At 53.9% G+C, this 25,369-nt stretch overlaps 1 protein-coding gene across 1 annotated transcript in view; it reads right to left on the bottom strand.

Annotated features, from left to right (window-relative positions):
* CAMK2B (calcium/calmodulin dependent protein kinase II beta) overlaps positions 1 to 10,676 on the bottom strand; it is an 82,756-nt gene extending 72,080 nt beyond the window's left edge. Inside the window, 1 exon segment of the mRNA XM_026502364.4 lies at positions 10,514 to 10,676. Coding sequence (XP_026358149.1) covers positions 10,514 to 10,578 — 65 coding nt within the window. The 5' untranslated portion in view covers positions 10,579 to 10,676.
* Positions 10,677 to 25,369: the final 14,693 nt, after the last annotated feature.

Genomic DNA, 25,369 nt, shown 5'->3' with positions numbered 1-25,369 from the left:
GTTCTTGGGCTAGTCTAAATACAAACCCCTTATCGGATATGTGATTCACAAATGTCTTCTCCCATTCTGCAGATTTTCTCACTTTCCTGATGGTGTCCTTGGAAGCATAAACCTTTTTAATGCTGATTAAGTCCTCTTTTTCTTTTGTTGCTCGCGCCTTTGGTGTCGTACCTAAGAAACCACTGCGACATCCTTGATCACAAAGATCTGCTCCTGTGTTTTCTTCCAAGAATGTTATAGGTTTAGCTCCTACAATTAGGTCTGTGATCCATTTTGAGATCATAGTGTTATGGTGTTAGGTTGGCTTCCAACTTCATTCTTTCGCACGTGGACATCCAACTGCCCATTTGTTGAACGGACCAGTAATCTTTCCCCATTGAAGTGTCTTGTCCTTGTCAAAAATCTAATGACCACAAGATGTACGGGTTTATCCTAGACTCTCAGTATTATTCCTCTAATCTATGTGTTTATCCTTATGCTAGTATCCGCACCGTCTTGATTGCCGTGGCTGTGTAATTAGGGTTTTTATTTTTAAATAATCTCTACCCCCAACGTGGGGCTCAAACTCACAACCTTGAGGTCGAGAGTCGCATGCTTCCCCGACTGAGACAGCCAGGCACCCCTAGTTTTGAAATTAGCAAGTGCGAGTCCTTCCACATTGTTTTTCCTTTTCAAGAATGTTCTGGCTTTTTCTGGGTCCCCTCACATTTCTATATGAATTTTAGGATCAGCTTGTCGATTTTTTTTTTTAAGATTTTATTTATTTATGTGACAGAGAGACAACTAGCGAGAGAGGGAACACAGCAGGGGAGTGGGAGAGGAAGAAGCAGACTCCCAGCGGAGGAGCCCGATGTGGGACTCGATCCCGGAACGCCGGGATCACGCCCTGAGCCGAAGGCAGACGCTTAACGACTGTGCTACCCAGGCGCCCCATCTTGTCGATTTTTTTAAAGGCAGCTGGAACTCTGACAGGTATCACATGGAATCTGTAGGTCAATTTGCAGTGTCCTGTCTTAACAATATTCAATCTTCCAGTTCATGAACATGGGATGTCTTTCCATTTTCTTAGGTCTTCTCAAATGTCTTCCAGCAGTAGTTTGTGGTTTTCAGTGTTCAAGTTCTTGCACTCCTCTTATTGATTTATTACTCAGTATTTTATTCTTTTAGATATTATCATGAATGGAATTTTCCTAATTCCTAATTTTATCTTGGGATTGAACATTTCTAGCGTAATAAAATATAATGGAATTTTATATCTTGATCTTGTATCTCGCAACTTTGTTGAATTCATTTTTAGTTCCCATAGCCCTCCCGGGAGCTCCTTAGGATATTCTATATATAAGACAATGTCAACTGCAAATCTAGAGAGGTTTACCCATTCCTTTCAACTATGGGTGCTTTTCCTTTTGCTTGCCTAACTGTCCTGGCGAGAACCTCCTATAGTGTGTTAATAGAGATGGAGAGAGCAGATATCCTTGTCTTGTCCTGACCTGACGTTGACCTTGGGAGAAAGCATTTAGTCTTTCACTGTTCAATATGTTAGCTGTGGGTTTTCCATAGATGTCCCTTATCAAGTTGAGAATATTCCCTTCTATTCCTAGTTTGTTGAGTGCTTTTACCAGAAAAGGATATTAGATTTTGTCAAATACTTTTCTGCATCTATTGAGATAATCATATAATTTCTGTTTAGTCGGGGCGCCTGGGTGGCACAGCGGTTAAGCGTCTGCCTTCGGCTCAGGGCGTGATCCCGGTGTTATGGGATCGAGCCCCACATCAGGCTCCTCTGCTATGAGCCTGCTTCTTCCTCTCCCACTCCCCCTGCTTGTGTTCCCTCTCTCGCTGGCTGTCTCTCTCTCTGTCAAATAAATAAATAAAATCTTTAAAAAAAAATAATTTCTGTTTAATCTATTAATATGTTCTATGATGGTGACTAACCTTTGTATGTTGAACCAACGTTCCATTATTCCAGGATAAACTTTCCTTGCTCACAATATATAACTTTTTTCTATTTTGTTAGTATTTTCTTGAGGATGTTGCATCTACGTCCATATTGGTTCATAGTTTTCTTTCTGTTGGGATCTCTGTCTGGTTTTGGTATCGGTATTACTGACTCCATAGAATGAGTTGGAAAAAAATTTCCTCCTCTTCTATTTTTTGAATGAGTTTGTGAAGGACTGGTATTAATTCTTCTTTAAATGTCTAATAGAATCAACCAGTGAAGTTAGTTATCTGGCCTGGGCTTCTCTTTGTGGGACATTTCAAAATTTCTCGCTTATCGGTGAGTCTCCGTCACTGCTATCGGGCCTATTCGGATTTCCTGTTTCTTCCTGAGTCAACTGTAGTTGCTTTTGTCTTTCTAAGAACTTGTCCGTTTCATCTGGGTTACCCACCTTGGCACAGACATTCACGGACTCCCTATCATCTTTTCATTTCTGTAGGGTCAGTTGTATTGTCCTTTTTTCATTCTTGATTTTAGCAATTAGAGTCTCCTCTCCTTTGACATGGCCCGACCACCCCTTTTACAGCTGCCACCTTCCTCCTAAACGGCACTCCCGAGTCCCTGTAATTACTCCTGGAGCGAGGTAATAATCACCTTCCACCCCATCATATACCGTGTTTAGTGTTTATGTTTGTCACCTGCCTCCCCCACCAGCATTAGCTCTATGGGAGCAAGCACCCTTTGTTCACAACTGTTCCCCCAGCACCGAGAGAGGGCCTGTAAATAGTTAAGTGTGCAAGCAGACTTAGGGGATGAACAAGGCTGCAGAGGAGCAAAAGAAACCAGAAAAACTGCCAAATAAATAAATAATGACCTTGACGCTCTAGACATGCCCCGTTCAGTGCAGTGACCGCTGCCTACAACAGCCATCACGACCTGAGATGTGCCTGGTCCAGAAGGAGATGGGCTGTCAAGGGCACAACAGATTTCAAATATGTAATATTTTTAAAAATATAAAATAGCTTAACAATAATGTTTGCATTGATTTTGTGTTGAAATAATACTCTGGATACACTGAACTGAATACATCTATTTATTAAGCTTCCTTTCACCTGTTTCTGTTTACTTTAAGTAGAAGACAAATTTTAATGACATGTGGGACTTAGACCTGCGTTTCTTCCGGACAGCCCTGTTCTAGACAGACAGGATCAGGTGTAACATGGCTGAGTGTACAGAAAAAGAAGGTCAATTCCACACCCACGGTCAAGTGAGGCTCTTACAGAGCCCAGGCAGGGGGAAGGAGCCTGGGCCTGGCCTCGGGTCTGTGTCTGCACTGCCTGCTGCAACCCCCCTGAGACCTCATCCCCCTCGTGTCTGACTCAGCGGGTATGGGGCGGGGTCCCCACTGTGCAGCCGGGGCTGGGAACCACTGCATCGGTCACCTCTTTGGCAGGTGCACTCCTCACTAGACCAGCGCTCTTTACCCAGAAAGCCCTTAACAGACGGCCTGGCATGGGGACGCCTGGGTGGCTCTGTCGGTTAGGCATCCGACTCTTGATCTCAGCTCAGGTCTTGATCTCAGGTTCATGAGTTCAAGCCCCATGTGGGGCTCCATGCTGGGTGTGGAGCCTACTTAGAAAAACAAACAAACAAAAACAGATGGCCTGGCTCAAACCAACAACTCTGAGAACCAGGCTGCACCTCAATATACAAGAACAGGACCCACATGAAGAACTTTATTAAGACATGGAAAGAACGGTGCAAATTCGTGGCATCAACTCTGCGGCAAGCCCCTCGGAGATGCCCGCCCTGCAGCCACACCTCACCAGGTAACAAGACAGGCAGCCACTCAAGCCAGGTGTGTGAGCGTCCCTGAGACCAGCAGCACCTCCCGCCTCCCCTCGCCTGCGAGGCCCCACCCCTCAAAGGGCACGTGTGTCACCTTGCAGGGAAGGAGCCGCAGCCTTTGAGGCTGCTCTGCTGGGCACCCACCACCTGCCTGGCTCGAAGCCCTGGAATTCTGTGCGGGCTGGGTGACGGAGAGGCAGGGGCTGCCCCTCAGCTCCTCGCTGGAAACGGGCCCCACCCCGGATGGGCTGGACCCCATGGAGGGCGTCACATCAGGGGACCTGGTGACTCTCCTGCTTGAGGTCAAACCCACACCGGCTGCTCGTCAAGCGGGAAAGGTGGTGGCTCTGAAATTCGCCCCCCGCCCCCCGTAGAACAGTGCGGTTTATGCTTCCTCCATAAAATTTTCTTAAATCTTTGCCCAGCTATTGCCAATCTGTTCCAAAATTCAACAAATGCCTGTATCTGGCTTAACAAAGAACCGTAGCCTCAGTTATGTCGGGATCGTTATGTCGGAGCGAAAGAATGACGTGCGGCGGGAGCAGAGCCACTGGCCAGGCTAGCGACCCTCCACACCAGGGGACAAGGGGTCCCGGGGCTTGGCAGCGAGTCCTGCCACTCTAACATACAAGGATGTTTTTATTTTAAATAGATTCAGACTTTTATATGAATAAAATATACATTTCTATGTAATATGCCAATATGATAATTTTTGGAAAACCAAGTTGATACATAATGCATTTTTATGTTTCTACACTAACGAAGTGACTCGCAGCTGTGAAAGATGCTTTAAAAATCAGATTCCATTTTTGTGGGAGAGAAAGAGGGAATTAAATTTTTTGAAAATATATTTGAAATCTCCAGAAAGGCCACGTTTCCTGCCTTGAACCAGGGAGGTGGCCTCAGAGACCAGAGGGAGGAACAGAACGTGTCCAAGGAGCAGACAGCGTTCACGTCACCTCCTCCCGGTCGGTCCCGTTCAGCACCTGTTCAACCCAGCAGGGTCGACACGGACTCTCAAGGGAGCGATGTCTTTTTAGGTGGAAGAAAAAAAAATCTCTCTCCCTTAGATGAGATAAAAGAGGGGAGAAATATGGTCTTGGGGTCTTTCGGAAGGAGGTCTCTGTGCCCGGCCAAGAACAGTCGATGCCTATCCTCCTTCCTGCACCGCGATCACGCCCTCTGAGAAAGCCCAGGAGCCCTGATATCACACACAGGCCCTCTCATCCCCCATCATGCTTATCGGAGGACGGAGGACGGGTCCCATCTTTGGTGTAAAAACTACAGCCAGCACACCCCTGTGCATCTAGGGGCACGGACGGGCCCTGAGCTGTAAGAAAACATTCGGACTGGAGGCATCGGTGTGAACAGATAGGGGCAAAAAACTGCAGAATCACGTATGTGATGATTCCATCTGTGTTTTAAAAATCAGATACATATGCGACCGCGCTGTTCGCGTGTACATGAGCACATGTGCTCTTACACCGATGCTAGACCGCCCGGGCTCCTCCGGGCTGAGGAAACTGAGTGTCCAAGAGTCACTTTTACTGCACACACATGTGTATTTACTTCTCTTTATAACATGAGATTGTCCTTGCACTTTAATTAATGCAATAAAATTTCAAGCCTTGCTGGTCCAAACAGGGGTAGAGTGTTGGTTGTCGTGGAAGGACGACCAAAGGAAACGAGGCTTTTACAGAAAGAAACCAGGGGCTGGAGAAGCACAGCGGGCTTGGTGAGCAGCCTGCCGAGGACAGGCGGGTCACGAAAACCCGAGGGTCAGAGTCGACCACAAGAAGGCCGTGAATCAGCGGGTGGAAAGAAGAGAGTACGGGTATGAGCTGCCGTGAGGAGCGGAAGGCAGACTCCGGAGCCCATCGCCCAAATTTGAATCCGGGTCCACATGGCCTTGGCCCCAGATGGAGCTTCTCGGCACCTCCGTCCACCTGTGCCGTGAACTGGGAACGGTCACAGTGCAGATTTCACGGATGAAGCGTGCTGATGTAATAAGCACCACTTAACTGTCGGGACCGTTACCAGGAGAGAAAGAGTGCAGGTAGCAAGCGCGAGGTATATTCTTAGCTCCCGGCAAAGTAGGTTATGGTATAAAAATACTGCTCAATAGTAACTAAAGGAGCGTCCTCTTCATGTGCATCCTGCTGCAGCCTCGGCGTGTGTGACTTCTTCCCTAAACACCCTCCACTAAGGATGGGACGCCAGCTCTGGGGCCAGTTTGCTCACCCTTCCCTCCAATGTGCAGTCCCGCGCGTCTCAGCCTGGTGCCAAAGGGGCCTGCACCCCACCCATAGCCTAATGGGGTCTGCCCACGTGTCAGAGGGGCCCGAGGGCTAGGGCCAGCCAAAAGCAGGGCGAGGGAGGGGTGGGGGCGGGGGCGGGGGGGTGGATCTGGGGGAGCAGCCGGGGCAGAAGGCAGCGCTGGCATAAGGCTCTGGGGCGGGAAGCGCTCGCTGGAGGGGGCGAGAGAGCAAACAGCTGACTCCTCCTCCACCCAGCCCTCTCTTCCTTCCCTGGCAACCTGGCTTCGCAGCTCAGGAGACTCAACCATCAATTTGCTCTGAATATCCTGTTTATCTAGTAACTCCCTAGCAGGTCACTCGCTGGCTGAGAGAAAGGGCCATCGCCAGCGAGGGCTCACGCCCCAAGACAGGGCCTGCTCTGGTCTGACCGGCCGATACGGGCTGCAGTCAAGGACACACCAAGGTCAGCTCTGGGCCTGGCAAAGTTTAGGGGGAGCTGGGAGGGTTGGGGTGCCCTGGACTGGAGGCCGGGCCTCCTCGCTGCTGGGACATACGGCCCATCCTTCCTGAGCCCTGGTTCTGGGTCTGTAAAATGGGGCGGGAGCGCGGCTTCCTGGTCAACTCGAATCAAGTGACATGCACTTTAGAGGTGGTTACAATGGGGCCACCTTACCCCCAGGGGAAGCGTCCAGAACCCATGAAACCCGACCCCTTGGGCGCTGCTGTGTTCTGGAGAGATCACCCAACTTTTAAAGGAGATTACCCCCCCAAAGTGGCAGGTTCGGAGCTGGAACACAAAGACCTCTCCCTACCCAACGGACTCTCCAACCGCTGAGGTCTGCCAGTTCCGAAGGGCAGCGAGCCGGGAGGGGCTGGACGCACACGCAGACACGGACCCGGCCAGCAACCCCACCGCCCGGGACCAACCCTACAGAAGCCCTCGCGCCTGGGCGCCAGCGAGCTCGCCGTGGGCCTGGAGAGAGCAACCTAGGCCTCCATCCGGAAGGGGGCGGCTACAACGTGCCTCAGGCCAGCAGCCCCGGGGCCATCAACGTGACAGGTGCGCTTGGCATGGAGCTGAGTGGAAACACGGATCAGAACAGTTCTGGAAAGTTAAAACAAAACACCCCAGAGAATCCTACACGTTCCTTAGTTTCGGGTGCTTCTATCTGTGTGCAAATGAAGCAAAAAGTCTGGACGGATAAACTGCAAATACGTGACAGTGGTTGGAGGAGAAAGCTTCCTTAGCGCTTTTTCCAGCTTTACGGGGATGTAATCGACACACAACCTTGAGTACACGGTGTACAGCGCGATGGTCCGACACCTGTGCGCGCATCACGGGATGACCCCCCACCGCGGTTAATACGCCCGCCATCTCATGGAGTCACTGCCGCGAGCACGCACGCGCCCAGTGTATGTGCTCATGTGTGTGCGTGCGTGCGCGTGCAGTATGTATGTGCATGTGTGTGCGTGCACGCAATGCGTGCGCGCGCCTCCGGACGCGCGCGCCATGAGAATTTTTAAGACCTCTCTTAGCGGATTTCAAGTACACGACGTGGTACCGTTCCCCAGAATCACCGTGCTGTACGTCAGACCTCCAGAACTTACTCGGAATTACTTAAAATGTAGTTGTGATGCTTTCTTGTAATTAAAAAAAAAAAAAAAAAAGAACTTAAAGCCAAAGGACAAGAGTAAGAGTTTTCAATTCTTGGTAGAAGAGATCCAAGTGTTCTTTTATTACTCCTGGAATTTTTTCTCAATTCTTAAAATCTGTCCGCCATAAAAACGATTAAAACCGCACGGCTGGACAGTCGACGCTACACCAAGAGCTTCGCTACCCTGCTGGGTGCCTGTCTGGGGACCTCCAGCTCCAGGTGGCTCTTGACCCAGGACGTGGGCCTCCCGGCGGGGTTTCAAGAGTCCTGGCCTGGAGGCCCTGCCCCCCCAGGCCAGGAAGGGCACAGCCCCGGAGAACAACCCCTCTTGGCCCTCAGATCCTGCTACCCGGGCCCCCAGGGAAGGATTCTGAGCGGGGCAGGGAGGGTAGAAGTGGTGGCCACGTCACACGGGCAGCTGTGGGCCCGTGGCCCGGCCCTTCCCGGGCACAGAGCTCAGCGTCCTCTGACTGGTGCCAGGGGCTGCAGCTTTAAATAAACTCGGACGCATGCACCTGGGGCCAGGGCAGCAACACCCACTGCCTTGGGCAGGCGCTGTCAACAAGCAGCAAGCAGGCACCATGGCCACCTGGACCCCAGCCCTGGGCAGAGGTGCTGGCCTTCTGCTCCCTGCCTCACCGCAGCTCACCCGACACTTGCTCGGCCTCCCCTACCCAGGATACCCCAGCAGGGCTGCGACAGGCCCCCGGGGCCCTCCGTGGGCCCGCCGCCTGGGGGGCTCCACAAAGGAACGCCGGGCCGAGCCCGAAAGCCTCCTGGCACAAGACGGTGGGCCCCAGGGTCCTGGGGTGTGTTCCCTTCCCCTTCCAGGCCCCTGCCCATCCCGAGGGCTAGGGCTCCTCACCCACTCACACTCCCGGCCCTGGCTCCACAGCACAGCCGGCAGCCACGTGGCTCCCTTCTCGAAGCTGCTCCTGCTCTTGCTGCCGGGAAGGAGCCTGGCCTCCACCGCGAGGTCCCCTCTTGGCACCTCCCCAGGGCCGCTGAGACCTCCACTCCCCGGTGTGGGTGGCAGGGACCAGGATTAACAGTTGCTGCTGAAACCGGAGGCCGGGAGTTGGGTGGATCACCCTGTGTCGTGCGGGACCCACAGAAGCTCACAGAAAAGTGTAGAGGTGTCAGCGGAGGTGGCAGCTTGAGGGAAGGGGCGCCTGCGTTAGGGTCTGCGTGCTCCTGGGCAAGCAGAAAAACGACAAGAAGGTCCCTTAGAGAGGGTGACTTCCTCCCGTGGCCACTCTCTGCCTGGGAGAACTACCTCCCTCTGAGGACCCCCAGCCCACTGACCCTTCCAGCTTCTTCCAAGCTGTGTTCAGGGCCTCAGGGGTACTCACGATGGGTGTGCTGGACCCTTCCCATCCCTCTGCTCAGCTCTCCAGGCCTGCCCGCCTCTGGGCCAGGCCCCCAAACAGCACCCACCGGATGGAAGGGAGTCTCTGGGCCTCCAAGTCACAGCCTTGCCCCCACCCCAGGCCAGGGGATTCCTCCACTCCGCCCAGCTCCCCAGCCCTCAGACCCGACACACATCCTCCCCCACATCCAGGGAGAACGGGGGAATCAGCACAGCCCCTCACTCCTCCCAGATCAGTACCCACCATTACCAACCATCGGCACCCCTCACCAACACAAGCACTACCATAAACGCTTCCTAGAAAAGGAAAAATAAGGCTCCGCCGCTGGATGTGTAAGAGGAAACCTCGCCAGCGCCCCCACCACGCGGGAGGGCTGGAGGAGGGTGGAGGACCACGGGCTCTGGCCGCGCCAGGCTGGAGCCCGGAGACTCAGGAGTTCTGGAGCCCGACCGAGGGATGCTAGGTGCAGCCACCCTGATCCACCCCGGGCCAGAGAGCAGCCTCTGACGGACTCGGAGTCCAGGCGCCCCACACCGCGCGTGTTGCAGACCAGAGCCCAGGGGCCACCTGTTCCCCAGGGGTGAGGCCCTACCTGCACAGGGCCTTCAAAGCCCCTCCCCATTTTACCCCCCACCCTCCCCGAGGCGCGTCAATAACTCTCCGAAATCCACCCTCCACCCCCCACCCCCCGCCTACTTCGATGACCCTGAAATCAGGAGCCCATCCAGCTCCCCACCTCACCCCCTCATCTCCACCCCAGGGACCTGCCAAGCTTCCTGACCTCAGCCCTCAGCTCTCCTGACTCGTGTTTCCAGAAGAATCTGGGGGAAAATCCTCCAAAAACCCTGATTCCAAGGAGGACCCGCAGCAGAGGCTGTTCCCACGCGGCCAGGAGCGCAGCGGACACCCCCCGCGCGGATGGAGCCACGCGGAGGAGCAGGCGCCGAGCAGGTCCCGCCGCCCCCGCGCCTGGCCGCTGGGGTGGGGGTGGGGACAGCGCAGCCCGCGCCAGGAGGGACCCTCAGGCCAGAGCCGCCCCCTCCCCCGCGCTCTAGGCCCCACGGCCGCCCCCGCGCGCCGCTTCTCTCTGACCTCCCGCCGCCAAATGCGTCACGTCTGCCCTGCGCTCCGGGGACACCTGCTGCCGCCCCCGCGGCGCCGAACCCCGCGCCCCGAGTCCCGGCCTTTGGCCGAGCGGCCGCGCTGAACAGGGCCGGGCAGAGCTGCGCGCGCCGAGGTCCGGCAGCCTGGCCCAGGGCCCGGGGGTCGGGGCCGCGCGGGGCCGTGCGCTTCGGGCCCCGAGCCGGGAGGAGCCGGGGGCGCGCGGGGCCGCAGTGCGCCCGGAGCCAGCGGAGCGGAGGGTCCTGGTCTCCGGGGTCCCAGCCCTCCGCGAGCGGCACCCTCCCGGGTCCCCGCCCGGCCCGCACGCGCCGCGGCTCTTACTTGCCAATATCCTCGTAGAGCTGGTACTCGTCGGTGAAGCGGGTGCAGGTCACCGTGGTGGCCATGGCGGCGACAGACGGGCTCGGCGTGCGCTCTGCTGCGCTCGGGCGGCGGCGACTCCGGCTCCCGCTCGCGGGCACGGCGGCGACACGGGCGCGGGCGCGGGCGACACCTCGGCTCGCGGCGCCGGGCGGGGGCCGGGCTGGGCTGCGCCGGGCGGCGAGCGCACGCGAGATCTGCGCGCTCCGTCCCCGCCAGGAGCGCGCCGCACACCTACGCGCGGGGAACGCGGGCGCGGCTATCGCCGCCGCCGCCGCCGCCGCGCCCGCCGCCCCTGCACGCGCCCTGCACGCGCCCTGCACCCGCACCACTCCCGCGCCCTGCACACGCACCCGCACCGCTCCCGCACCCCTACCCTGCACCCGCACACGCGCCCTCGCCCTGCACACGCACCCACACCGCTCCCGCACATGCACACGCACCCGCACCCTGCACCAACACACAGGCTGGTCACATCACCTGCACCGCTCCCGCACAGGTGCCCTGCACCCAGGTCCTCTCCCTGCACACGCTGCGCCCGGACACGAGCACACACAGGGCACCACAAGCCACCCAAGTCAATTTCTCTATTCCCTGCTGGAGACCCCCTTGAGCACACACAGGGGACTGCACACAATGAGCCCCGCCCCCCACTCTCCCCTGTATGCTCACCTAACTGCGATCACAGGAAGGGACTCAGGTGCACATGGGTGGACGGGGCACGTGTGTCACCCTTCATGGGACTCTTTCCTTACACCCCCAGAAGGAGATGCTGCCGGCACCCCCCTGTCCTGCCTCCAGCACTCCACACACTGCACAGCCTTGTCCCCCCTGCCAGAGCTGCCCAGGGGCCCTCCAGACCAGGCATACACACTGGTAGGAGGACGACAGGGTGGGGACTACCCGCTCCCGATGGTCCCAGGGCCCTCTCCCTGGATCCCTGAAGACTAGAACACTGGGGTGTCCTGGTGGAGGAGCGAAGGCAGAGGGCCCCTGAGTCAGAGGAATAGGGCTGATCGGGCAATAAGTCAGGAGTCCGCAGAGTTCACAGCCTTGTGCCCAGTTAGGGGGACACATTGCCCCCTCTCAGGCCTAGTCCACCTGCCTGCCCCTGTTCTGGCCTAGAAGAGGGTCCATCTTGAAAGTGACCCTGGAACAGAGGAGGAGGAGAGAGCAGGAGGGAGGGGCAGGAGAGGCTGGGCTGACCCCATTTCCCACAAAAGAGCCTTCCCCTAGGGCCACACCCGGGCTGCCGTCTAGAACCGGGACCTCAGGGGCAGCAGAGGCCTCACTGAGCTCTGGCACCCACACTCTTCTGAGGGGACAGAGCCGGGGTCTGTGCTGGGCAGGCCCTGAGGACAGAAGTTTCCAGCAGCCAGCTCTTGATTTAGGTCACGTAGCTGCCCTGATATGAGCTACTTACTCTACTGTGGGCTCCCCAGGTATGGGGTGTGGGCCTGTCCTGCTCATCTCGCTCCCCTTGGTCTGTGGCTCACCCCAGAAGCCGCAGTAAATGCTTCCTGACTAAAAGATCAAACGAAGGGACTCTGGGGTAGGGCAGCCAGGACCTCCCCAACCCGGGGGCCTTTGGCACGTGGCTGTCAGGCCAAGGAGCAGACCCGCTCGCCACCAGCCCTTGTTTCGGGTGGTTTTGCAGAACTGACAGGCACCCAGGAGGTGGCCGGAGGCCGAGGAGTACCCTGACAAGTGCCCAGCTTGGAGCAGGGGGCGCCCCGTGGGGAAGGAGGGTCTGGCCTTGACCTCAGCAGTGCCAGGCCAGAGGGGAGACCACTTTCATGCCTCAAGCCGAGACCCGAGCACCCCGGGGCGCCTCCTAACAGGCAGATAGCCACCTCTCCTGGGCCGGCAGGCACATTAGGTGTTCGACTTCACCCGGCAAGCTGGGCCATCCACATCCTTCTGAGCTCTGGAAGAAGGACCAGTCCCTCACAATAGAATACAATTAGCAAAACAAACAACACAAAATTGCACCCCTTGGCAAATCAGCCTCTTCTCAGGCTGCAGCTAGACCGTGTGTGCTGCCAAGGTCATGCACACTCCTGCTCGCACGAGTCCATGCCAGGGTAGGGTGCCATCAAAATCATGATGACAGCTGACCTTGATTTGCTCACATGCATTTTACACATACTATCTCATTTAATTCTCAAACAACCCTACGAGGCATATGCTATTATTATCCCCATTTCACCAGACGGGGCAGCGAAGAGACAGAGGTAAAGTCACGCAGCCAAGAAGGGGCTACGACTCAAACGTCCCTGCCCAGGGACCCTCCCTTGTCTTGTTTATTTTCACACGCATGCACGCACATGAGAACACGCATGCACACACAGAATACACACTCCCACATGAACACCCATGAACACTTTCTGCAGCCCTAGGCAAGGACATAGCAGCATTCTGGGTGGTCTGTGTTGAAGTCCCTCTTTTCTCTGGTTGAGGAGGCTGCCCAAGACCAAGTTTCCCAAGAAGTCAGGATCACTAGAGGGGTGTGATTTAAGGCCCCTGTTCTTCTCCGGTCAGGAACTGGGGTTCCCCCAAGCAGCCCCTTGTCTGGGCTGGATGTTAAGGTGTGATATGGAAGGACTCAGAGGAAAGCAGGAAGGGCAGGCTGATGAGGGCACCACAGGGGGAATGGTTGAGCTACCTAGCGAAGGGACCAGATTGCCCCTGCCTACAGAGCCCAACCCCGTACCCCACTCACAGAACAAGCTACTCTCTGCCTCCAGACTCAGAGAGCTCCTCCCCAGCAAAGTAGAAAGCTGGAAGGGAGACGGGCTGCCAACCATGACTTTCTGGAGTCCCAGGCCCCAGAAGCCCTGTCATCTGGCTCTGTCCCCCCAACTGTCCTTCAGGAAGGGCCCTCTTCCACCTGCACCCCTGCATCATCTCTGCCTCCCACCTTATCCTCTCTAGCTGGCTTTCATCGGTGAGGAGGGCTCTCCCTCCCAGGTGGCAGCTGGGGCGGGTGTGGGGAATATCAGTTCTGGGAGGTTATTGTTAGGACAGTCACCATGGCAACAAGCATCACATCTGCAGAGCCAAAAGTGCTGCACGTGGGGCTCATTCTCCCAAGGAAAGACACAGCCTTCCCTGTCCCCCTCACCTCCAGGAACCGATGTCACTGCCACCACCTCTCCCAGGCCCAGCCATCTGCCTGGAAGAGTAGGCTGTGGTTTCCCAGAACAGGAAGACCCTAATCCATCAGTCTCCAATCACCTGGCCCTTGACATGGCAGCAAGACACTATGGCAGGTATGTGGAGGGATGATGGTAGTGATCGTGGTGATGGTGGTAATAATGATGGTGATGGTGATGATGATGAAGGTGATGATGGTGCTGCTGCTGATGGTGATGATGGTGTTGGTGATGGTGATGATGATGAAGGTGATGATGGTGATGATGATGAAGGTGATGATGATGAAGGTGATGATGGTGCTGCTGCTGATGGTGATGATGGTGTTGGTGATGGTGATGATGATGAAGGTGATGATGGTGATGATGATGAAGGTGATGATGGTGGTGATCTTGATGTTGATGGTGATGATGATGCTAATGATGATGGGGATAATGGGGATGATGAAGGTGGTGATGGTGATGATGGTGATGGTGGTGATGATGATGATGACGGTAATGGTGTTGATGATAATGGCGATGATTATGGTGATGATAGTGACGGTGGTGATGATGGTGATGATGATGGCAGTGATGATAGTGACGATAGCGATGAGGGTGGTGATGGTGATAGTGATGATGGTGATGGTGATGATGATGGTGATGGTGATGGTGGTGATGATGGTGATGGTGATGACGGTGATGGTGTTGAGGGTGATGGTGGTGATGATGGTGAAGGTGATAGTGATGATGGTGATGATGGTGTGATGATGGTGATGAGGGTGACGATAATGGTGGTGATGATGATGATGCTGGTGATGGTGGTGATGATGGTGACGGTGATGATGGTAATGATGATGAAGGTGATGATGATGAAGGTGATGATGGTGCTGCTGATGATGGTGATGATGGTGTTGGTGATGGTGATGATGATGAAGGTGATGATGGTGATGATGATGAAGGTGATGATGGTGTTGGTGATGGTGATGATGATGAAGGTGATGGTGATGATGGTGATGAAGATGATGGTGGTGATCTTGATGTTGATGGTGGTGGTGATGCTAATGATGATGGGGATGATGGGGATGATGAAGGTGGTGATGGTGATGATGGTGATGGTGATGATGGTGATGATGGTGATGGTGATGATGATGATGATGATGGTAATGGTGTTGATGATGATGGCGATGATTATGGTGATGAAGGTGATGATGGTGATGATGATGAAGGTGATGATGGTGTTGGTGATGGTGATGATGATGAAGGTGATGGTGATGATGATGATGAAGATGATGGTGGTGATCTTGATGTTGATGGTGGTGGTGATGCTAATGATGATGGGGATGATGGGGATGATGAAGGTGGTGATGGTGATGATGGTGATGGTGATGATGGTGATGGTGATGATGATGATGATGGTAATGGTGTTGATGATGATGGCGATGATTATGGTGATGATAGTGACGGTGGCGATGATGGTGATGATGATGGCAGTGATGGTAGTGATGATAGCGATGAGGGTGGTGATGGTGGTGATGATGGTGAAGGTGATAGTGATGATGGTGATGATGGTGTGATGATGGTGATAAGGGTGATGATAATGGTGGTGATGATGATGATGACGCTGGTGATGATGGTGACGGTGATGATAGTGAAGATGATAGTGATGATGATGGTGGTGATGATGGTGATGATGGTGAAGATGATGGTGATAATGATGATGGTGGTGATGATGATGGTGATGAGAATGATGAGGGTGAAGATGATAATGGTGTTGAGGATGATTATGATGGTAATAATGGTGACGATTATGATGGTGATGATGGTGATGGTGATGATGAAAGCCATAGCTACAATTTACAATGCACCCACTACATGCTGGAAACTTCTAAAGTTTCAACTCCCACCACGTCATAAAAATCTCATAGCAACCTGGCAAGATATGGGTTATCATTAACCTCCTTTCACAAGTGAGGACACTGAGGTGCAAAAGTACTCTGTAACAGGGCTCAGGTGACACAGCTACTCTGTGGCAAAACCGATATTTTCATTCAGATCCACATGACTTTATAACTGGGCTTTAACCACTGTGCTCTCTCATGGGTGACTACTGGCCTAGTTTGTGTGGCCACCGTGTGCCAACTCTGTGCCCGGCTCTACCAGGCACTGGGTCACACCAGGGAATATGGTGGACAAGGTTGCTGCCTTTGCAGGGCTTATGCCCCAGACCAACAGACACAAATCAGAAACCACTGAGTAGTCATATTTATTCGATGTAGATTTAAAACAAAGATTCTGACAGGGTGGCAACTTCAGAGTGGGTGCTCAGGGGGGCCCTCTCTGAGGAGGAGACATTCCAGCTCAGATCTGAGGGACAGAGAAGGGATGAGGGGAAAGGGCATTGCAGGCCAAAGCAGTAGCCGAGCAAAGGCCCTGCGGCTAGAACCAGCTAGCGTGTCTAAGGAATGAAGAAGGCAAAGGAGAGGGGGCTGCAAAGGTACCCCACACCCTGCCTTTTGTCTACCTGCATATTCTGCTCAGCACCTGAGTCCTGCGAGGGAGTGTGAGCCACTGCGAGCGAATGACGAGCAAAGAAACGCAGCTAGCCAGGAAGCTGGCAGGACATTGGGCAATTTCCTTGGGCCTGCACAAAGGTTCTGCCCGAGGCCAGGAGAGCACAGACCCTCCAGGCCTCCTTGTGTCTCACGAGGCATCCAAGCACAAGGTGGGTGGCACCATGTGTCTGAAAGATACCCGCTTCTGGGCAGAGGGCGTCACTCCCCAAGAGGCCTGCAGGGACTTCTGCTGAGCCCACTCCCAGGCCAGGGGATGGGCCTGCTCCTGCCGGCTCCCCAGCACCCCGCTCAAGCCTCTCACTGGCCCCTAGGAAGTGGCCCTTCCTGTCCAACTTCCTCCTACTTGGTGTCACTGCGGGCCTCCTGGAAACGCCTCAGGCCCTGGGCCCCAGAAGGCCAGGCATGGTCCCAGCCCAGCTCCCCTGACCCAGTGCCCGCTTGCACAGGTAACCCTAAGAAGCAGGGCGCTCAGGCCAGCAGGGGCAAGTGGTACAGCACCTGTGCCCCTAGTGGCCAGGAGGGGCCAGGGACATGCCCCCAGCTGCTGTTTCCCTCACCATGAACACCAGGGACTTGTTGTGGGAACTGCTGCCAGGCATGAGTCAGGCCCCCCGGTGCCCATGTGCTCACCGTCCACCCTCAAGCTTTGTGGGCATGGGCTACAGGCCTGGGGGTCCCAGCATGAACACAGATACCCCGTGCGGGTCGGCCTGGGGCTTCTATGAGACAGGCAGAGGGGGCACCCCTGGGCACAGCTGGCAGGGCTCTGACCCTGACCGCAGGTAGGGGGCTCCGCGTTGTCAGGATTTACTATTGTGGACAGATGCAACACACGATAAAGAAAACGAGCATCAGTATGGGACGGCCACTCTGGAGAGCCGTTTGCTAGTTCCGTATAAAGCCAAACAAATGCCCTCCCTTCGACCCACTAATTCCTCTCTTAGAGAGGAATAAAAGAATAAATAAATAAATAAGAAATAAAGACGTGGGTCACCTGGGTGGCTCGGATGGTTAAGCATCTGCCTTAGGCTCAGGTCATGATCTCAGGGTCCTGGGATCGAGCCCCACGTGGGGCTCCCTGCTCAGCAGGGAGTCTGCTCCTCCCTCTGCCTCTGCCCCTCCCCTGCTCGTGCTCTTTCTCTCTCAAATAAATAAATATTTAAAAAAAGAAAAAGAAATAAAAACATGTCCCCCCAAAAAAATTTGTATAAAAATGTCATATAGCTCTATTCAGAGTAACTACAACCAGAAGCCACAGAAGAGCCCATCGACAAGCACGTGCTTCAACAAATCAGTGTTCGGACGTGAGACAGGGACTCTCGGCTTACACAGCAACACGGGCAAGTCTTCGGAGGGAGCCAGACGCAAAGACCACATACCGCGGGACCCCATTTCCACGAAATTCCAGGATTAAGCCGTGACTGCCGAAGTGGGAACCGTGGCTGTGCCCACAAGGGGGTCAGACCGTGCTGGGATCGACTCCGAGCGCCCAACGGAATGTCTTGGGATGGGAGAGACGCGCTGTATTTTCAGGGTGGATCCATTTGTCAAAGACCCAGCACACCACACAGGTACAATGGGTGTGTTTGTATGTAGGTGTATTTACACGCCAGCTGCATCGTGTCGGGGGTCCCCTGTGGAGGAGACCCCTCCCCCACAGTCTCACGGAGGAGGCTCTGTGCTTGGCCCGGTATCAGGACACAAAGGAAATCTCAGAATCCTACAAAGGCAGGCATCGGTGACAACCGTGCATTGAAATAAAAAAATGAATCACCAAAGGAAGCCAAATAAATCCACTCAACAGGAAATTTAAATTTCAAACTTTGGAAACTATCAAAATGTAACTTAGAACGGACCCAAGTGAGACCACCAGGCGACACGTGCGATGGGGACGCAGCCGCGCCCCGCTCAGGGCGACCCGCCAGCTCGACTTACTAGCAAACAAGCCAGACTGAGAATAAACCAAGGTTTACAGATGAAGAAACTGGGAGAATATAACAAAATAACCCCAAGAACGGTAAAGGGAGGAGTTCATAAAACCAAACGGAAATTGGTGAAATGAAAAACAAACCACCAATAACAACGCTAATCAGCAACACCAAAAAGCTACATCTTTGGGAAAAAAATTTTTTTAAGATCTTCTTTTTTTAACTCATCTCCACCCCCAGCGTGGTGCTTGAACTCACGACCCCGAGATCAAGTCGCACGCTCCTCCGAATGAGCCAGCCGGGCGCACATGAAAAAAAAAATTTTTTTAAAGATTTTATTTATTTATTTGACAGAGAGAGACAGCCAGCGAGAGAGGGAACACAAGCAGGGGGAGTGGGAGAGGAAGAAGCAGGCTCCCAGGGGAGAAGCCCGATGTGGGGCTCGATCCCAGAGCACCGGGATCACGCCCTGAGCCAAAGGCAGACGCTTAACGACTGCGCCACCCAGGCGCCCCTGAAAAAAAAATTTTTAAACAGTATAATAGACAGATCTTTGACACGTCTGGTTAGTAACGAAAATAAGCCACAAAAGTAGGTATGAAAAGGGGGGGCAAGAGCAAAACAAAGAGATAAAGAGTATAAAAGGACACTATGCACAGTATTTTGGAATACGCCAATAAATGGGAAAAAAACATAGTTGAAATGGAAATTTTTCTAGGAAAATATAAATAGTCATATTGACTCAAAAAAAGTAAAATGCCGTAGAAGAATGTAGAAGCTGTGAAGTTTGCACAACAAGAATGTTTTCACTTATTATATTTTTAAGAAGTGGAGAGTGTAGACGAGGGAGCGTGAGCGCACGGCCCGCGGCCGCAGCGGGGGAGCCAGGCCTCAGCCCAGGTAAGCCGTGAGCTCCTCCTGAACGTGGACAAGTACAGCGTCAGCAAACACTGGGTGCTTCTCCTTCACTGTTGATTCAGGGTCACGTATGCCCATGAACCTGAAGGAGCCTGCACTCCTTCCAGGCCGTCCTCCTCCGTCCAGCACTGTAAGGGGTCGGCACAGCCCAGGAGGGACAGAGAGACGGAGGGACAGAGGGACAGGCCAGGAAGCAAGCAGGGTTTTGTCAGATGCGCTCGCTGGGCGCCCGGGGGCTCAGTTATTCAGGGTTTCAGAGGAAAGAAGGATTTGTAATAAAGACATGAACAGAGGTGCTATTTATAACCAAGAAAACTGGAAACAACCCAAATCGCCCCCACAGGGACTGGCCTGGCAGATCCACAGAGGAGGGGAAGGAGATGCTGGCCACGTGACGCGTGGGGAGGGGGAGCTCGGTGGCGACAGGAGCCTCGTGCGTGGGGGGAGCCAAATATAATGCAGTTTGCACACAGCGACCATAATTACGGGACACTGCAGGCTTGCGCTGCCTTACAGGTGTCAGGCCAAGGCCGAGCGGAAAACAGCCAGAGCAGCTCCAGGGGCAGCCCTAGGCCCGCAGGGACCTCGGCACCTCGCCGCTTGGCAAACACGGACACGGACACGGGGCTCTGAGAGGCGGAGTCAGGGGGCGTGGGAAGCCAGCGGTCTGCCGGTCTGCCAGTCTGCCGGGGCGCCCCCAGCCCTTGCCGGCCTGCAGGCAGACCAGTAAGCGGTTTGTGCAGCGTGCCACCGGCAAGGGCTCTGAACGACAGCAACAGATTTTAAGATCATGGGCCTTTGCCCAGGGATGCAACGCCCACCTCTAGCTCCCTGCCGACTGCACTGGCAATAGGGGTGGTGGGTCTCCAGGAGCAGGAGGGGAGGTAAGACTTCAAGCTCCCCTGGAGAGTCTCCCCCCCAACCCTGCTGGAATTCCCGCTCCTCTGAGGTGCTCCCCATGCTCAGACTTCCAGCTCTGACGGTCTTCACTAGGGGACTCCAGGCTTCTGGACGCTCGTCCATCCAGGGGTCCTGAGGGCAGTGGTGGAGGGGCTGGCAGGTGGACGCTGGGCCCCGCTCCTGCACTGGTCCCAGCCAATGTGTCTCGGCCTCTGCTAGCTGCTGCCTGCAGGTGGCCTCCCCATGGGCTCAGCAGAAGCTTCCTACATGGACGCAGTCATCTTGTCCCAGTCCCCAGTTCCTGCCCCAGCTGCACCCCCACACACACCTGGCAGGCCCCACACAGCACAGCTGCAAGAGGAGAGCCTCCCTGGGGGAGGTGACTACAAAGCCGTTCCCCACACGGCTGGAGGGCAAGCCCTCAGCTGGGGGCTCTAAGGACGCGCCTGTGGGCCACCCTGGCTGCCGTCACCCGCAGGCCAGCTGCCGTCACAGCACCACAGCTCCTGGGCCTGGTGGGCAGGGGCAGCCCTGAACCCCCTCGGATCAGGCCTCGATCAGAGTGGCAGTAGCCAGGGCCCTGTGCCAGGCCCTTGACCTCTGCGGGACCCAGGGTCTCCTGAAAACTCCCTGCCTTCCCTAACCCTCCCCTGCCCTGACCGCAGCCTGGAAATGGCACATCTCACCTCCTTCATGGTGTTGATATTAAGACTAATAACAGGGGGGCGGGGCTAGAAGGATCGGTCTGGAAGGGCACCTTGGAATCAGGGCTTGGGGGCCATGCGGGGGAGCAGTGAGTAGAGGGTCCTGGTTTGGGCAGTGGGGTGGTGAGAGAGCAATGAGGATGGGAACTGGAGGGACAGACAGGACCATCGGCTGGGGGCAGGGGCCGCAGTGGTGAGTGCCACCAGGAGGAGAGAAAAGAGGGGGCTCTCAGGGAAGCTGGCATGGAGGGGAGACCGCAGGAGGGCTGATGGGAGCTGCAGGTAGGGGCAGACAGAGGACGAGGGAACCAGGACGGACACGCACCTCGGGAGCCTGGGCGGAGGCGTCTCTGGAAGGTGGGGCCAGTGCTCACGGGCTGCGCTGAGTCGAGGAGTGCATAGGGGCAGGGGGTGGACATGGAGCACTTTCCTCTCCGGCCGGAAGTGGACGCGTGACTTTCACTTACAGACATTACGATTCACTGGTACCAGACTGGCCCTCCCGCGGGAGGCAACTGTCACCCGGGCAGAACACAGGAGACACCTGCTTTCAGGCGTGAATGCCAGACAGTGCCAGACTGGGGGCTTCAAGAGGGGGACAATTTACAAATGCTCGGCTGTCGCCTAGGGCCAATCCCTGGTGGGGGCTCGGAGCACCAGAGGGCAGAGGTCATGTGGACTGGACGAGGGGCCGTGGCAGCCGTGGGGATGTGAGGGGCAGGACGCCTGGGAAGGGGTAGCTGTGGGCGGGGTCCCCAGACTCCACATGGGGACCCGCGAGTCCTCTGCTGCCCATACACGGGGCAGATCTGGGTTGTGCCAAATTACAGGGCCTGGGAAACACCTCAGATTTTCCAGGATCTGCGATAACAAAGCACAAAGCCAAGTTCAAGGTCATCAGCCAGGACTGAACTACCTACAAAAGCAAGAGTCAACATTCTTCAGAGGAAGTTAACACAATCGTGAGGTTCCCAACGCAATGGGAAGATGAGAGCCCCAGGCAAGAAAGAAGTCGTCTACAGAAACAGAGACACTAACCCAAGATGACCCCGATGTTGGACTTCGCTGACTTCACTGAAGGCCATTGTTACAAACATATTCGAAAAATTGGGGAAGCTGCAGTCTTAGTGAACAGATGGGAAATCTCAGCCCTCACACAGATCCGTGGGAACGATGTAACCTGCAGACGAACAAGCACACGGGCTGACCTTGGAGGACAAGCTCACCCGGTCCCGTGCGTGGGTCCTTGGAGTCTCCAGACAAAGTGTAAAATTGAGGCAGAATAAATATTTGAAGACACGATGTCCAGAAAACGTCCCAAATTTAACGGAAAACGTGGATTTACACCATCCAATAACCTCCACAAGCCCCAGTGAGGAAAAATATAAAAAGAACAACAGTCACACAAAGTTCCGAAAACCAGAGAAGATCCTGGAGGCCACCAGAGAGAACAGACGCATCACTCCCAGGGGACCTGTAGCAATCAGAGCTGACTTCTCACCAGGAGCTGCCAGAGCAAGATGGCGATGACAGGGTATCCTTCCAGGGCCCCCCAAGTTCTCATCCAGTAAAAATGTCCCTAAAAAGCAAGGTTGACATACAGGAAGCAACGAGAAGGCACTGACCGGGCGGGGCGGTCCAGGCCGCGGATGGCCCTGGCTCAAGGTGCACCTGCAGGAAGGAACTTCACTGGGAGCAGGACAGACAGATGTCACCTCCACTGATGAGGAAACACGGGGGACGTTAAACAGGATTCATCCACTAGGCAGCTGACCTCCACCCTTCAAAGCCTGCGAGGCCTGCGAGGCCGGGACGGCTGCTGACTCACAGGACGGCCGCATGCAGCTCGGGGTCCTGAGCTGAACACGGAGCTGGTTAAGGTCACAGTGAAGGCAACAGCGGTCCTGGCGTGGGGTCTGCACTTGAACTGTGTTTATAAGGGAGAGGACCCTTGTCCCGCTCGAGGGCATGAGGGAATAATGGGGCATCGTGCCCACAGCTCATCATCAGATGAGTCAGAGAAATGTTCACCTACGGGGAGAAGGACTTGCAGGCAAATGTGGGGAGATGTTAACAACTGGGGGATTTGGGGGAAGAGCTCGTCTGCATTTGCAACTTTTCTCTACATTTGAGACTATTTCAAAAGAAGACATGTTACAAAGCAGCAGCTTCCTTGGGGCAAGAAGGAAGAAGGGAAAGCAACAGAATGGATCAGGGGCTACAGAAGGGTAAATATTTTTGCTGAGGTCTAATGTCTGCAGAGATGAGTGAACAAGTCACTGCCCCTCCTCCCACCGTGGTGGCTGCTGGAGTGGCCTCTGCCCACGCAGACCAGCGCAGGTGGTCTGGGAGAGCTGAACAATGAGAACTGCGTTTTCTCTTGTGTCTGGCTTTTCCTCCTTAAAGGTACGTCTGTGATACGCAGACGTGTTTCTGTGTCTAGGAGCAGCAACATTTTTGTTGGTGTAAAGCGTCCGATCGTGCGATTATATTCCTGCATCTGTCGTGCTGCTGGAAACAGCATTGCTCACGTCTCGGTGAGCACACATGTGCAAACACCTAGGAGTGGGATTTCAGGGTCGCTGGGCACGAGTTTGCTCACCTTTCATGAACCCTGCAGAAACTTCCCGAAGCGGCTGCACGGGGTTACGTTCCCACAACACAGCATGGGTGTCCCAGCTGCCCCACCGTTCAGCCCATGAGCCCTGGCGCTGCTGAGGTTGGGCCGTTCAGCCAGGTGTACATCACATGGCGGTCTTAGCTTCCATTTCCCCGATAACTTGAGGATGAGCACCTTCTCAGGGTTTTGGACCATTCGGGCCTTTTTGTGAAGTGAAGCTCACGTCTTCCCCCATTTCTCTAGTGGTTGTTTCAATTTTTGTTTTTAAGTGGGCTCCATGCCCAGCACAGGGCTTGAATTCATGACCCTGAGATCAAGACCTGAGCTGAGATCAAGAGTCGAACACTCTACTGACTGAGCCATCCAGGCACCCCTGTTTCTCTTTTTCTTATTGACTGGTATGAGCTCTTTATATATTGTGGATCAGAGACTGTTGTCAGATGCGTGTACTGCAGATGTTTCTCCCAGCTCTGTGGTTTGCCTTTTCACCTGCCTGATTAGCTGTCCTTTGACATATGTAAATTCTTAATTTCAACGTGAACATCTTCACCAATGTTTTGCTCACTGGCACCACACTCGTATATTCTATCTCCAGACCTACTATGTGACTCTTGGTCGTAAAGACACTCCCTTATGTGTTTTCCCTACAGTTTTATTGTGCGTGCCTATTGACTTTTATGACCGTTACAAATGAGGTGTGCGCCCGTATTTGTGCGTGCCTGGGTGTGTGCGTGCGTACGTGTGAATAGTACATGTAGGCCCCAAGAATTGTTTCCCACATATGTACTCAATAATTTTGAAAAAATCCGTTCTTCCCCCAATTATAAGCAAGCGTCAACTTTGCCACACGTCTGGATTCCATTCCATTGGTCTATTGTCTATCCTTGACCAAGGACCAATGCCACCTTGTAAATCACCATGGCTTTGCTGTGGGATGCCTGTTGGCCCACATCCTTCAGCCAAGCTGCTCTTGTTCCTCCTCGTCCTCCAATTCATCTTACGTCTTCTTGATCCTTTGCAAAATCAGGTAGATCCTAGAATCAGCTGGTCATGTAGACACACACACACACACACACACACACACACACACACACACTGGTATTCTGGGGGAGTAGTGTGCATTAAATTAGCACATGTGGTGGAGAATTAAAGTTATTTCCATATTGAGGCTTCCAATCCACAAGCATGGTATATACCCTTCCATTTATTTAGGTGAACTTCAGTTTATTTAGGTGAACTTCATAATTTCCCATGTAGATGTTTTGCATGTCTTTGTTAGAGTTATTACTAGGTATCTGATGCTTTTAAAGTAGTATTGTAAATAATTCTTTTTAAGTTTTTTTTTTTTTTTATTAAGTAAACTCTACACCCAACATGGGGCTTGAACTCATGACCCCAAGATCAAGAACTGCATGCTACACCAACAAAGCCAGACTGGTGCCGCATTATTATAAATAATTCTTTACATATTTCTAATTGTTGCTGGTACATATAAACAAAAATTTCAAAAGATTGACATTATAGTCAGCAGCCTTGCTAATTTCACATATTCTAATAAGTTGCCTAAAATTTTAGGGGCTATTCTATGTACACAATAATGTCATCTGTAAGTAATGACGATTTTATTTCTTCCTTTCCAAACTTTTGGTCTTTTCCTACATTTTCTTTTGCACTGGCTACATTCCCTAAAACAATGTTGAGTAGTAATGGTAAGAATCTCATTGTGAATCTCAGGGGGAAAGTTTTCAGAAATTCATCAAGACATACAGAAGGAGCCATGACATATGTGGCTCATGTTTTCTACCCCTTTATTGCCAACCTCTCTGCGTCCTTCTATTTAAGATATGCCCCTTGTAGAAAAGCACAGTGCCCTGTTTAGTTTTGTTCTGATACAGTCTGTCCCAGCCTTTCATTGGAAGTAAATAGTCCACTTACGTTTAATGTTGTTCCTGATATACGTGAGCTTACGCCTACTGTGCGGGTGCTTGTTTTCTGTTTATCTCACCTGTTTTATATGCTTTTAATCCTCTGTCCTGCCTC

Source organism: Ursus arctos, unplaced genomic scaffold (genome assembly GCF_023065955.2).
Source record: "Ursus arctos isolate Adak ecotype North America unplaced genomic scaffold, UrsArc2.0 scaffold_3, whole genome shotgun sequence".
NCBI lineage: Eukaryota > Metazoa > Chordata > Mammalia > Carnivora > Ursidae > Ursus > Ursus arctos.
This window is presented reverse-complemented; position numbering and strand designations above follow the sequence as displayed.